The sequence below is a fragment of the Passer domesticus genome, chromosome 18 (genome assembly GCF_036417665.1).
Source record: "Passer domesticus isolate bPasDom1 chromosome 18, bPasDom1.hap1, whole genome shotgun sequence".
Classification (NCBI taxonomy): Eukaryota; Metazoa; Chordata; class Aves; order Passeriformes; family Passeridae; genus Passer; species Passer domesticus.
The window spans coordinates 12620001-12635000 of NC_087491.1; the positions used below are offsets into that span (position 1 = coordinate 12620001).

The following is a 15000-nucleotide window of genomic DNA, read 5'->3' on the forward strand; positions in this document are numbered from 1 at the left end:
GATGTATTGTTGTGTTCTTTCCCGTCCCTGCTGCACCTTAATTCCTCGATGCATTGAAAGGTCAGTGAGCTAAACAGTAATAAACTCACAGGGTGATAGAGTGAGGGATAAAAGAGGGAAACAATGGCCACCGCGTGTGAGCTTATATGTCAAAAAATACATATATTACCACTGTATTCAAATCAAGAGTAATTTATAAAGGCAGGTGCTGGTAGGAGCAGCTTTATTGCTGGCCTATAGCAGAATGCTCCTCTGTGCTGAGGGGCCTGTGAGATGCTCTGGCTCCTTCCCAGACAACGTGGGGAGTGTTCGACCTGCAGCCAAGGGGCTGCTGCTGACGAGCCACGTGTCTCACTGGTGACAGAGTTCATCAGTTTTGCAGGCCCCTGCCCCCAGGGACACCAGACACTATTAGTTGTGCTGATCTGCTTCATATAGTTCATAAGGAAAGCTCCGAATTAACACAGAGCTTAATTCTTGTTAGAATTAGTTAATCAACTCGTGGCTTTGCCATTCAAATGAATGATGCGTCTCACTAGGGGCAGGATAAATGTTGTGTCCCCACACACACTCTGTCATCCCTTTGCCTGTGGGTGTCCTGCGCTCTGCATGGGATGCTCTGGACGTGGGAGATGTGTGGGATGGAGATGCAGGCAGCGTGCCACCCCTGTGCCACCAGCCCCACGACACGCTGCGTTGCGTGCGAGACATCCGAGTGCCATCGTCACTGTCCTCAGGGCTGAGCTTCCTCCTGAGCTGCAGGCCCTGGCTGGCTCCTGCAGCCTCAGTGCAGCCTCAGCTCCTGCTGCTAAACCTTGGGGGCCGCTCACTCCCTGGGTCAGGTTCAGAGAAGGGCTGGGACTTTGGAATATCAATTTGAGCCTGGGTGGATCGTGTCACTTGGGACACAGCCCTCTCACTTTGCCTGTTGATGGAAGTACATGGTGCAGAAATCACTGCAATTGTACCAAATTATTTTGCTGCAGGTTTTGGCTAGGCATCTGCATTTGGGAACAGAGTGGGACTGTGATGGGATAGTGGGAGGGAGATGAGTTCCACAGTGAAAGCAGGAATGCAGCTGAGGAGTAACAGCTGGAATGGAGCACAGTAAACACGGACTGAGAAAGGGTCCAGAAGCTAAAAGGAAAAACAACAGCAGAAATCATTGATGAGAAGGGAAGGAGAGCTTGAGTGGATTAAAACCAGGATGTTATTGAACATTCTGACAGCAGAGCAGAGGAGGAGAGTGACAAACAGGAGAACAACTCACCAAGGAAATCACCCCTGTGTTAGGGCTCTGCAGGCCAGGAGCTGTGCCAAGGCAGTGGGGCCTGGCAGACGAGGGAATCAGGGATGGGTGCAGCCCTCCCCTGGCCAGGCACCACCACCCCTGCTGCTGCAGGGACTCCCAGGTGTGGCATCACCTTCCCTGGCTGCAGCATGGCTGGCCTGAGCCGTGCCAGGGCTGTCCCCAACACGTGTGTGCCAGCTCAGGGACACACCAGGACAATGCGTGGTATCATCAGCTTGTGCCTGTGGACCTCTGAACAAGCAACAGAAATAATTTAAAGAGATGATGAGACATATTTATTATTCCCATGAAATTATATGGAATTACAGTTTTAAATGAAGGTGACAGGTTTAAAATGTGTATTTTAGAGCAAGATTAATGCCTTGTGCTTTCTTGAGTTGGAATGTTGGCCAGTGGGGGGGTCATCTTGGGAGATGGGCTTGAGATAGTCAGTGTGGAATCCTGTGCTGTCCCCCGAGTGCAGGGAGCACCCTGCTGGTGCCCAGGTCCATGCCTGGCAGCTCTGTGTTGCTGGCACATCTGGCACGGCCTACTCAGGTGTTGTTCCTGCTGTGTATGGGAGCAGAGAGGGTCCCGTGGCACTGCTGGACAGCGTCTGGGGGGCTGGCTGGAGTGCTGGGGCAGGGCTGGGGCAGGGCTGTGCCTGTGAGCTGCTGGAGCAGGGCTGTGCCCGTGGGGTGCTGGGGCAGGGCCGGGGCAGGGCTGGGGCAGGGCTGGGGCAGGGCTGTGCCCATGGCCCCCGGGCAGGGGGTGTCACAGAGGGCTTGTGGCAGGCGGGCAGCGAGCGGGCAGCGGCTGAGCAGATGCAGAAGTACTGACTGTGTTTTCTCTTGTTCTCTCTTTTCTGCCCAAGGTTTGAGCATCCGAGGAGCCCAGGAGGAAGACCCTCCCGATCCTCAGCTAATGAGACTAGACAATATGCTTCTGGCAGAAGGAGTCTCAGGTCCGGAGAAAGGTGGGGGATCGGCGGCAGCAGCTGCAGCCGCAGCAGCCTCTGGAGGGTCTTCAGATAACTCTATTGAACACTCAGATTACAGAGCCAAATTGACCCAGATCAGACAAATCTATCACACAGAGCTGGAGAAATATGAACAGGTCAGACATCAGCCTCTCAGTTGTTCGTGTACCTGACACTGCTCTCCTCTGCTTGCCAGTGCCCACCACTGCCCACTCTGGACCACAACCCTTCCTCCCCTTCCCCTTCCTCTTCCTCTCTCTACCCAGAGAGAGCCACGATGGGAGTCTGTTGTTTGTTGAGCTCCAAGGAGCTGCTGGCTGGAGCCAGGATGCATGTCTTGCATGTCTGAGTGTTTTCTGTTGTCTGTAACTGCACAAGAGCAGCACCCAAGCCCGTGTTTCTCCCCTTTGCCCAGCCTGTAGAAGGCAGAGAGGAGGAGAGATGTCTGTCACTCAGTGCCACCCTCTGCCCTGATGAGGTCTCACACAGCTGGGTCTGGCAAGCTGGGGAGCACAGGCAGACAAGGGCTGCTTTGGCCACCTCAGCCCACGGGCTCCTGGAGCAGGTGGCAGGATACTCTGGCACAAGACTTGGCCACGGCAGGTCAGCTGGAGCAGGCTGAAGAGAGTGGGCAGTGAGGCGTCAGCAGAGCACCTGGCCCAGGCTCAGGGACAGGAACTGGGGAAATCCTGGTTCAGGCAGATTGCAGCACTCCTTTGTTTGGAGTGAAGAGCATGCTGCAGAGACCTGTAGCTTTGTGTTCACCACTGGGACCTGGTGACCCAACACACTGGCCACTGAGAATTGCCACATGCTGCCAGGTGCCAGCAGCACCGTGTGACTCAGGTGCCAGTGGCACTGCCTGGTCTGCGCTGCCTCTTCCACTGTGTTGTTCAAGTGGAGAACAAATAACTGAGCAAACACCTGTCAGGGTCTTTGTGCAAATGTGCTGTTCTCCCCTGACCCCCAGGGCCCAGCAGTCCTGGGTGGAGCCCCGAGCTCCCCAGGCTCTACAGCGTTGGGACAGGGGTGGCTGTGGCATTAACGTGGCTGCTACAGGCACAGCACAAGGCTGCAGGCAGATCTGGGCCACAGAGGCAGCAGCTCGGTGCTTGCAGCTTCCTGGCAAACATCCTTGGCCTCTAATAAGTTTAATGATGTGGGGGAAGCAGGAGCATTTTTTGCCCTGTAGCTCCATTTACAAAGGTTTCGGCTGAAATATCACAGCCATCCGTCCACACCACAGGAAATTTTGGAGGATGCTCAAATGCTGCTGGAGCAGGAGAGAGAGGTAGAGCTGAGGATGAGACATGCATGCTTCCCCACGGATCCTGACACCCAGCCACGTCTGCTCAACAGACATATGATGATTTCCCCAGCCTGGCAGCAAACTGTCTCCTGCTGGTTTGTCTCACTGCAGTGCCCGAGAGGCAGCCAGGCCTTGGCATCTCAGCCTCTGGCGCCACAGGTTCTGGGAGGCAGGAGCCCTCCTGCAGCGGGGAGCCCGTGTTGGCACCTGCCACCCTGCCCGGCGCGGGCACTCCGCCGTCCCACGGCAGCAGGAACCAGAGCGCCTTCCTGGAGACGCTTTCCAGGCAGACTTTGATCCTGATATTTGTTGCCAGTCAGGGGAATGCACTCAGGAAAGGAAAAAAAAAAAAAAAAAAAAAAAAAAGGAAAGAGAAATGGAAAGTGTGTCACGCCATCACCCAGCGCTCCCTCGCCGGGCGCCGGGAGAAATGGCCACGCACAGGCAGCGCCTTCCATAATTTACAGCCCCTATAACAGAGATGACATATTGAAAGCTATCTGCTGTAATTACACTGAAATACATTTTTTGCTGTAGGCAAAAGTACTGTAAGGGTACCAGGCCTCCTGGAGCAGCTGGGAACCCACTTCCCAAGTTCACAGATGTCTCCTGAGTTCACCCCGAACTGGGGTGAGGTGTGGCAGCTCAGAAGCCACCACCAGCCTCACGGAGCACTGGCTGCCAGCCTGCCCCTCAACATTGTTTTGGGCCATTTCCTCTCTTTTTCCTGTGCACTCGTGATGAAGCACTGAGGCAGCAGGAGCATCCCTGCTCCTACAAGGTTTCTGAGCAGGTTAACAAGGCCATCACTTATAACCTGACATTATTAATAATGTCTCGGGCACCAAGCAGAGGCCTGAAAAATAGTCCTGGAAAAGGGATCAAGTAGCTTGGACGCTATAAATAAACAAGAGAAACAAGACAAAGCATCAGAGTCTTCTGAGCTTCCTCCCACTGTGCTGTGTGAGGCAGCTCTGCAGAGGGGAGGTGCTGGTGGAGATGAATTAAACGCAGGCTCTCCAAGCAGCTGTAGCCAAACCAAGTCTTATGAGGCAAGTTGAGTAAAGTCAGGGAAAGGTTTTTGCTTCTTGAAAGCAAGAAACTAATTTTTGCTTTTCCAACTCCAGTTTTTGATGCTAAATCTCTTATAGAAAAGACATACCTGAAAATATTTCTAATGCAACAGTAGCCAATTTTATTGTACTTTAAAATTGAATTCCTGGGCTCTGAAAGAAGGGGGCTTATGGCAAGCTGTGTGCCTGGAACATCCATCCAGTGCCAAATTCTTGGGTTCAGCTGTATTTTGGAGCAATCAGAGCTGCTGCCTGATCTCAGGGGGAGAGCTGCTGCATTTTGGTGCCCGTGTCCCCCTCCCTTCTGTGCAACATTTCCCGTGTGAGCCAAGCTGGTGTCACCAGTGCTGTTGGTCAGAGGGCTGGGCACGCTCGGGTTGTCCCCGATGAAGGAAAGAATGTGCTGGTGGGAAGTGAGGGTGAGAAACGTCCCGCTCCTTCCCTGGAGCTCGGGCAGTGCTGGCAAGCCCGGGCTGGCAGGTGCTGGCCCAGCAGCGGGCTGGGCACCCGGGCTCGCCGAGCGCCGCCTCCAACGGGCGCTGCAAGGATGTAAATTAGCCTGTAATTTACTTTCAGTAGTGTAAAGAAAAAAAATCACTTTGCCTGAAGTGTATGCATCTTTCTTAAGGGTGTACCCAGATTTTAATTATCTAAATGTAAATACTTAACGAATTTTACTTAGAGTAATGAGCTAAAGTGCACACTACATAAATGAGATGTTCTAATTAATCATGTATGAACTACTGGTTTAAAGAAAAGCTATGTGAATTCTGCGAATGTTGGGCTATTGCCAAATTGCTAATCAGCATTTGCATTCATAGATGGCTTCACTTAATAAGTTGTGAGACGTTCAGCAAATGTTATAGGAAATTATGAGTTTTTAGATGCATAAACTTTTCACTTTTAACTCCTTCCATCACATAATCTGTTGAAATGTTGGAGAATCCTTGAAAATGTGGTTGTCAGACATATTACGTACATATTTTGCAGCCTGGCATGACAGGGAAGAGGGGAGCTGGCAGAGTGTTTGTCAGGTTCCAGCCTGCAAAGGGAAGTCAGCACAGCAGGATGTGTGGAGGGGGATCCTGGTGGTGGCTCAGTCTGAAGTTTATACCAACACGTCACAGTCTGGGAGTGCTGATGGAGGGCTCCCTGTGCCTTCCCTCAGTGCCCTGGCCACACAGCGTGGGCCAGCCCGGGGCACAGTGCCACTGAAACCCACCCAGGGCGGGCACACAGTGCCTCAGAAAGGTCCCTGGGTGCTGCAGGGGGGTACCCAGGCACAGGGCTGGGGGTATTGCCCCCCTGGCTGTGAGGAGGGCAGGTCCCCACTCACACCCTGCCCCTGCCTGAGCTGTACATGGGGTGATCCCATTGCTCCTCTCCACGGGGGTCTGGCTGGGAATGGGGAAGGGATGAGCAGGGCCGTGGTCACTGGGCTCCCCTGGCTGCCCCAGGACAGCTGCAGGTCTCCTGGACAGGGTGGGATCCTGTGGCCACACGCATGTGAGGGTCCCCCAGCCCTCAGTGCTGCCTTCCCCCAACAGCCAGGTCAGAGCTTGTGTCCTTGTGGGACAGCACAAACCCACATCTGAGCCTCTTCTTCCTCCACAGGCATGTAATGAATTTACCACTCATGTAATGAACCTCCTCAGAGAACAGAGCCGGACACGTCCCATTTCTCCCAAGGAGATTGAAAGGATGGTGGGCATCATTCATCGAAAATTCAGCTCCATCCAGATGCAGCTCAAACAAAGCACTTGTGAAGCAGTAATGATTTTAAGATCAAGGTTCCTTGATGCCAGGTAAGGCAGAGGCAAGTGCCCCTGTCTCTTTTTGGGGGGAAGCAGTAATTTCTGGCCATACTGGGAGTGGTGTCAGCAGGGATGGGTGGGAGAGGCTGCTCTGTCCCAACAAAAGCCTTCAGCCACAGCTGCGGTGGAAGGGACCCCCTCACAGTAGGCTTTCAGAAGCAACAAGGTCTTTTCTTCAGATTTTAGTGCAAAGACTGGGCTTGTTTTCCCCACCTTGGGCAGGTGCACCACTGTTGGAGCTCAATGCCTGTGCCCAGGACCCACGGCGGCCTGAGTGCGCTGCTTGCTCCACAGGCTGCCAGGAGGTGGGCAGACAGGGGTTAGGAGGGGGGTTTAGGCACAGTCAGCATTGTTTTGAAGCCTGATGAGGTGGGGTAGTGATCCCCAGCCCATCCCCTTCACAGGATGGGGCAGAGCAGGGCCCCGGCAGCTGGCAGGGCCTGGCGGAACCGGGCGGAAAAGGGAGGAGCAGCCAGCGCCACACGGAGCCTCCCTCCTCCAGCAGCTCACGCTTCACACCTGAAAGCTGTGAGGAGCTAAACAAGACCAAAATAATGTTATTAACAAGGAGGTCACTGGCAGGTGTGGGAAATCAGGGTAATTGCAGGCAGTTGGAGGAGATGTCTATGGAGAGCTCCAGGAACGCAAAGGTAGAGCCTGCAGATGTACATTTTAAAGTGATTTCTTTAAAAAGGAGGAAGGTAAATAAGGCAAAATGAGCGGAAGCATGGTAATGAGATAAACAGAGCTCCAGGGAGGGAGCCTGCCTGCTGCAGGATACAGTGCAGTTAGCAGCACCGTGATACTCGGCAGGAGCGCGCTGGGGATTGCGCTCGGCTGCCGGCTGGCCTGGGGCGCCGGCGGTGATTGCAGCAGCCCTGGGGGAAGGAGCTCCAAGGAAATGTTTAACTGGAGCCTTCCAGAGCGTGTTGTAAAGGAGAGCACGCGGGGATGGCACTGCAGCTGTGCAGGCACCGTGACCCACGTGGGAGCCCCCGTGGCGAGGGCTGGGGCTCCTGGGCCGGGTGCTCTCTGCAAGGTGACACCCTTGGGCCTGCCCCCTGTCCCCTGTGGGCCAGCGCCTGCGCCCCGTGCAGCCCACGGCAGGAGGGGGCACAGATGGGTCTCGCTCACAAAGCCCTGAAATCCACTTGCTGTTGGAAGCCAATTAGCTCAGGGAGGCCATGTGAGGACACCTCAGCACGGCTGCCCCATCCTGGTGTGCCACCCTCGCCCTGGGGAGCTGCGCAGGGCCCAGCTGAGCTGTGCTGAAGGCAAGGAGGGGAAGGAGGTCTGCCAGGCTGCTGCTGGCACAGAGGGGCTCCGTGGCCAGGACCTTTGGGCCAGGCTGTGTCCCCAGCAGTGGAGGAGCCACAGGGGAGGCTGCTGGCTCAGCACCTGCATCACCATTCTCCCACGGCGTGTGAACATGGCCTGTGCTCCCCTGGGATGAACCCTGCAGGGACGTGGGGGTGTGAGGCCAGAGGCAGAGTCCAGAGCCCCTGGGGCTGGGTGCAGGACGTGGTGTTGCTGCTCCCTCCCACGGTGTCAGGGAGCCCAAAGGGATCAGGTGCCAGGACAGCTCTGCTGTGTTGTTCTGTGCTACAGCAGAGGCTTTGAAATGAACACTGCTGCTCCCCATCCAACCCTGCCTGGGACCTGCTGGCATCTGGAGCAACAGTGGTGTTTTCCTTTTCTCATTTCAGACGGAAAAGGCGTAACTTCAGTAAACAAGCCACAGAAATCTTGAACGAGTATTTTTACTCCCACCTCAGTAACCCCTACCCCAGTGAAGAAGCCAAAGAAGAGCTGGCAAAGAAATGCAGCATCACGGTATCACAGGTAAGCCCCAGGGTGTGTCAGTCCCCAGGTTCGCCCTGCAGTGCTGGCACCTCCCTCCGGCTCTGCGAGGTGCTTCCAGTGGAGGCGAGGGGAACGGAGCTGGGCCTGCCCAAAGCACCTCTGTCACCCCTCCATATCCGTGTGTTGACCATGAGGAGGTTTGCAGGGCTATGGGCCGTGGCTGAGCTCAGGAAAGGCTGCCTGCCTGTGCTGGCTGGGGCTGTGCTGGGGTACAAAGGTGCTGCGCACAGAGAAGAAGATAAAAACAAAAAGGGGCGAGGTCTGCACCCCACCTCACATCAGCCTTCCCTCTGCACAGCAGTGAGGCTCCTGGCTGAGCCTTGCTCTGCTCTGAATTCGTTGCAGCTGAACGGGATTTCAGGGAAAGGACGGTTTATTGACAAATTTAGGATCTATCTTTATAGATCCAAATTTCTTTGATTGCTCAAAGTTGTTTTTCTAAGCCAATCAGAAATTCAGTCTCTAGCTGCGCTGAAGTGACACAAGTGGCTTCTCTGTGGCAAAACTGCATTAGGCAGATTTGTTCCTTTTACCACACGTAACAGCTGTTAGTGTGAAGTTAATGCAAGAAACCCAGCACCTCCCCAGCCAGGACTGTGCTGTCGTTGGCTGCAGCTGCTTTCCCTGTGGGCCACAATACCTGTACAGCTCAGACTGGTGCTCAGGCTGACGACACCACCGTGTTTTCCTTCACCAGGCAGCTCCAAAAGCAAAACACCTCTTGGCATTCCACGTGGCCTCTACATTTGCTCTAAATGCCAGTTATTCACACACAAATGTGGCTTGCACAGCTTGGGGAAGAACTTGAGCTTGTGTGGCAGGGAAGTGCCCAGCTGTCTCCACGTTCTCCAGCCACCCTGCCCCTGTGGCGAGGACCGGTGTGCTGGCTGCTCCCTGCTCCCTCAGCTCCCTTATCAATATTTCAGCTCCTGGAGAGGAATGGTGCCTGCGGCACGTGTGTTAACTATTAATGACTGCAGGCTGCAGTATTGGCATGATTAGCAACGCAACCTTTAGCTTTATAATTAAGACCTGAGTTGAGATTTACTTTATAGGCCTCCATTGAATGCATGAAAAATTCAGGCACTTCATTGGAGACTTTCAAATGAAAGTATGCCCAGCTCCTCCAAATTTGGAATTACTTGACTTTGGCTGCACCCACAGCAGCAGCCCTGGCAGAACTGCCCCAGGGCACGTGTGTGTGTCTTGCTGTGTCCTTGCCTGTTCCTTGGCACGCAGCACATACCCTACTCTGACTGGGGTGGGAAGGGCCTGTGCTCAGTACCAGGGGAAGGTAGGGGTGGGGAGGGAGGCAGCTTCTCCCAGCCCATTTACAAATAGCTGTGGTGATGGGCAGGAAGTTTTTGAGGGAAATTGCACAGCTTGTTCCCTCTCACGTTGCTCCTCCCTCGCCCTTGGCATCACACAAGCACTGCAGCCCGTGGGGGCTGCTGGGCTGCTCTCCCGTGCCCTCAGGCATCCCTGCGGCTGCTGGGGGTGCTGGCACCAGCCAAACAGCCTGAGAGCACAGGGCACCGTGGTCTGCAGCCTTAATCTGCTGGTTTCAGTCCTTGGCACGAGATGCTTTGTGGCAATCCCCTTGGTAAGCAGTGTCCAGAAATCTTCAATGTGATCCAAGGCAGCCTGCTCTATGGTTAGGAGAGGCCATCAACACCAACTTAAACCAAAAGTTCTTCAGTGTTGGTTAATGACGTGGGGCAAGATGGCATGTGAAAAAGCCCACCAGACCTGCTGAAGAGCTGTTCCCTCTGCACCCAGTGGTGAGTGCCTGCCAGGGAGGGGCTCAGTGATTCCTTGGTGTGGACCGATAAAAAGACAGATCAAGATAAGGCTGAAGTGACTGTAGGAAATGAGATGGAACATTTGAGAAGCCATAACTGATTGCTTCTAGTGCTAATAGATCTGATTTCTTTCTTAATTGGCTGTTTGATAAGATTTAATGTATATGCTGTAGAATGAAATAAAAGGCAGGCAGATGGTCCAACAACCCAGCAGTGGCAGAGAGCCTGTGGCAGGAATATAGGTTTGTCTTTTTAATATTTGATACAGACATGAATTAGTTGTTTCTTGAATCCATTAGGCAGTCTGAGTGAGCGATGGGAGTAGCTGCATTGTGCCCTCCATAGCAGTGCACCCAGCAGCCTCAGCCTGCCTGGGTGACATTGCCAGCCTGGTCCCAGGGCAGTGCTGCCCACCCAGCCTGGCGCCAGGGATGCAGGGCTGGGCCCTTGGCATGGCTGGAACTACACTCTGGCAAGATGATATAAATGACTTGGAAAACTCGGGTTGATATGGCAAAGCCTGGAAATGGGGCCAGGTCTCATGTAATGGGAGAGGAGCATGTATGAGAGAGAGGGAGTGCCTGTGATCAGCTGGTTGCTTGGGTTCCTGATGGATCTGCTGTCACAGCTCGAGTGCATGAATACCATGGGTATTCTAATCTTTGATTTCCAAAGGCACTTCCAGAGGCTGCGTGGCAGTACTGCAGGGTTAGTTGGTATTTTGTAGGTCGAACTGGACTGAAAAGGGTGTATATTTCTGAGGCCATGTAGCAGAAGAGCTCTAAGCAGGCACTAAAGAGCAGCCCCCCACACGCTGCTCTGGTGACTGACAGCAGAACTCAGAGGATGCAATCCAGCACTCGGAGTGAATTGAGCAGTCACTGAAACCCTGGCAGGAGCAGCATGGCAGGGGACAAGCAGTGACATCCGAGGAAGTGCCTGAGCTGCACCTCGCTCAGGGCTTTCATGGAACATCTCTAAGTGTGTGTATTTTCAGCCTTGACCAAGTGTCCCTTGGACCTTGCCGTGCCTGTCACCATGCCCCATTTACCTCCTGTGCTGCAAATACCCTGGAGGGCCAAAGAGCTGGAAAAAGGAATAAATAACATTAAGGGATGGCTTTCCAAACTCTGGAGCTGTTGGCTTGTCTTTGATGAAGAGGCTTTGTCCTTTCCCTGGCTGAGCCAGGCTCCTCTGTAGCCTCTCCTAACGATGATCCCAAGTGTTTCTCTCTTGTACTGTCAGTGCCTTGTACACGCTGGGGGCAGATTCATGGCAGAACATTTTCTCCCTCAAACACTTAATTAGCGAGTGTTTTGGGTCATCCTCCCCCCAGATTAAGCTGCTGACTGGAAATCCTGCTGCCATGGCACTTTACTGAGCTGCAAAGAAAATTGTCTCCCAGAATCGTTTCATTGCAGGTGGGAGATCGATGGCTTCAGTTTTGATATCGGTGTTTAAAATAATATGTAGAGAAGGTTTTTCAAGAAAAGCATAAAGACATACTATTTATTAAGATGAACACCTCACACAATTTCATTTTTAAGAGTGCGGAAAAGGTAATTCTGGGGAAAAAAATGTCCTTAGCAGAGAACATTGTCGGCTGTAATTTAGAGCCACCCCATCAGCACACGTTGGAGGGAGATAAACTGTATTGTCTGTTCTCCCCTACCATGGCTGCAAGGCTGATGTTTTATACTTTTGCAGATGAGCCTCTTCCAGGGTGTCACAAACCACCATCAGTCCATCACACGGGCTGGAGAGAGGGCACAGCCAGTGCTGGGAGCGGGGCAGTGGAGTACAGCAATAACATTTTTCACCGCTTCAAACAAAAGAAGGATGTGGTTGACAAGGGAATATATTTAACGTTGTTTTAAAGAAAGGATGCAGGAGCTGGTTTCTAGCACCCCTCTGGCCCCTGCTGCTGCTGAGTGTTTCTGTGAGCAGGTGGACAGGGAAAACTGTGGATGGAGGGGCTCTTACCCCTGGACTTCATGTGGGAAGCAAGGACAAGAGCTGCAGCATAATGAAATAGTTCTGGAGGTAGAATTCCTGGGTTTAGGTCACAGACGGTAATTGTGCAACATTGCTTTCTAACATTTTCTAGTTTGTACCATGTTGTAGGTGTGGAACATAGACTGTGTGCTACAAACATGGAAACACAGTGGAAAGATTTCCACGATCCATGAATCTGTAGCTCCCCAGTTCCAGCAGCAATGCCCTTGTCAGCTGCGTCTTTGCCGAGTGAGCACTGATTTATCCCAGGAAATCACCCACTCTGGAGACACGAGGCAGGCCTGCCCCATCCCAAATCCCACATTAGGCATCTTGATGATTTCAGTAATAATTTATTGTCTTTTTATTTAACATTGCAATTAACATGATAAATAAGTGCAACAGTATTGTTTGAAATGTAATATACAATTAAGTCCAATTAATTAATTGGCCTTCAATGATCAGGAGGAGAAAGATGTTAATTGTTTTTTTTATGTGAAGAGATAGTTTGTTTTAATAAAAAATGTGTTGTGAGGCAGCTCACAATGGAGACAACTTCCATGTTTGGGGTGAGCACAGAGCTGGGTGAGGAGCTGGGTGAGGCGCTGATGGAGGAACCCAGTACCTGCACCCAGGACTTCCCTGGGACCATGGCAGTGCCAGCAGCACAAGCCAGGTGGGGTGTGCTCCAGGTGGGCAGGGATCCTAAATCCTGCCTGGCACAGCCTGCTGGAGCAGTGCCCTGGCCCTGTCCTGGCCAGGTCCAGCTGCCCGTGTCAGCCATGCTTTCCCAGCTGCAGCCCCCATGTGTCCCTGGCTGTTCCTGGGTGTTCCTGGGTGTCCCTGGGTGTCCCCATGTGTTCCTGGGTGTCCCTGGCTGTCCCTGGGTGTCCCCATGTGTTCCTGGGTGTCCCTGGGTGTCCCTGGGTGTTCCCATGTGTACCTGGCTGTCCCTGGCTGTCCCTGGGTGTTCCTGGGTGTCCCTGGGTGTTCCCATGTGTTCCTGGCTGTCCCTGGGTGTTCCTGGGTGTCTCTGGCTGTCCCTGGCTGTCCCTGGGTGTCTCTGGCTGTCCCTGGGTGTTTCTGGGTGTCCCTGGGTGTCCCTGGCTGTCCCCACGTTCCCCGGGCTGGGGCACGCTCTGCCCTGCACTGTGTGTCACGGAGCACAAAGGGTCCCTGGGCAGAGGGGACGGGGGCAGTGCCTGCGGCACCCCCGGGCTGCTGCAGCTCCTGATCCTGCAGCAGCCCCGCTGCCATGGCTCATCTGAGGAGGAGTTTAACATTTCTGGATATTCATTTAGATGTGGTGTGCGGGTTAAACATAACGTACGAGCACTGCTCCTCTCATTGCTTCCAATTAAACCTTGCTTGTTAGTTTAACCTCTAGGTAATCCCATCAAACAATTGATGTCAAGGAAACACTGCCCACAGTGGCTCTGGATGAGTGGCCATTAATTTTAATTGCCTTGATATTAAAGATTAAGAAGTATTGGGACTAGCAGAATGGAAACGATCTGATGTCAAGCAAATCCACTCGTTGAGGCTTCCCCAGGCTGCTGGTGATATTAAAATTTTACTGTGAGAATTAAATAAACCTTTATTAGTGATGGCTGTTGTTTGATTGGTCCAGGGGCGTGCATAAACAGAGGGGTCTCGTGCACATCCATGGACAATACAGTTGATGTGCAGAGATTCCTCAATTATGATACTGTTAATAAAGCATAATCTGATTGTACACAATAATTATTTGCTGGGTTTCATTAATGTATTATTGCTTCTCTGACTGACAAGGTGATATTAAGTGCAATATATAGAATATGGTGGAGTATTATCAGGGGAGCAGGATATATAAGGTGCCTTCCATATTACTGGTAAAGGCCAGAGGTTTTCCATTAATTGTGGTTAAACAAAAGCCTGTGCTGCATCAAATACAGCAGGATTTGACTGTGCCTCAGCAGGATGCTGAAGTGGGTGCTGTGACAGGACCCCAGCCCCTGCCGTGCCCTGTGGCTGCCTGATAACCACTGGGCTGTCACCGGTCCCTTCCCTTCAGTGCTGGAGCTGTTCTTTTATTGTCTCTGCCGTGTTGGCCATTGTCCATGTTCCAAACTGGGTTTGTTATTTAGGAGCTCTGTTACAGCAGCTGAAGTTAAACAAAGCCCCGAAGCAAGATTGTACAAACTTCCCTGCGCGGCTCCAGGCGTGACCCCGTGCGGGTTAATAGCCGGTGCCCTGGGAGCCACCTTGGCTCCAGTACAGCATCTTCAAAGGGACATGACAAAGTGACTTTTCAACCATTATTGATTTATATGATTCCTTTCATTTTCAGCCAACCAAACACGATTCTGTGAGTGGGCTGCCAAGGTTGTTCCAGCCCAAAAATAAAGAACAATCGCTCTCACTGCCCGCTCGCCCTCAGTCAACCGGACCTTGGTCCCCCCTGAGCAGCTTTCTGGGTCTTGCACCAGCTTTGCTGACAAATGGCCCATGGTGGTAGGGGACAATGCTGTGGTACAGCAAGCCCCAGGGTACGTGCAGTCATCAGTCACTGGCTGTGCCTCTCTTGCCAAGAGAGCAGCAGAGCCAGGTCAGCTCAGCTCCAGGTGATGTTGAACTGATCCGGGTTAGTGCTCAGTTACCTGCAGCAGGTACGGGTCGTGTTCCTGGCATCTCAGAATGACACCTCAAAGGGATCCTGCTTTGCCCAGCCAAGCACTTCGTGTCCTTCACCCTCCCCACCTCTCTCCACTGCAGGTGTCCAACTGGTTTGGCAATAAGAGAATCAGGTACAAGAAGAACATTGGGAAGTTCCAGGAGGAAGCCAACCTCTACGCGGCAAAGACGGCCGTGACTGCAGCACACGCCGTGGCCGCG

The 15000-nt window shown here is 52.9% G+C and overlaps 1 protein-coding gene across 6 annotated transcripts in view; it reads left to right on the forward strand.

The window, feature by feature from the left end:
- Positions 1 to 15000, forward strand: part of PBX3 (PBX homeobox 3) — a 102052-nt gene that overhangs the window by 80651 nt on the left and 6401 nt on the right. For all 6 annotated transcript variants that reach the window (XR_010348981.1, XM_064393554.1, XM_064393552.1 and 3 more), the window contains 4 exons: positions 2166 to 2407; positions 6267 to 6457; positions 8173 to 8308; positions 14881 to 15000. The exon at positions 14881 to 15000 is cut by the window's right edge and continues 46 nt beyond it. Coding sequence is in view for 5 of the 6 variants with exons in the window: in XM_064393554.1 (XP_064249624.1) it covers positions 2166 to 2407; positions 6267 to 6457; positions 8173 to 8308; positions 14881 to 15000 (689 nt within the window). In the remaining variant the exon portion in view is untranslated. The remainder of the gene's footprint in view (positions 1 to 2165; positions 2408 to 6266; positions 6458 to 8172; positions 8309 to 14880) is intronic.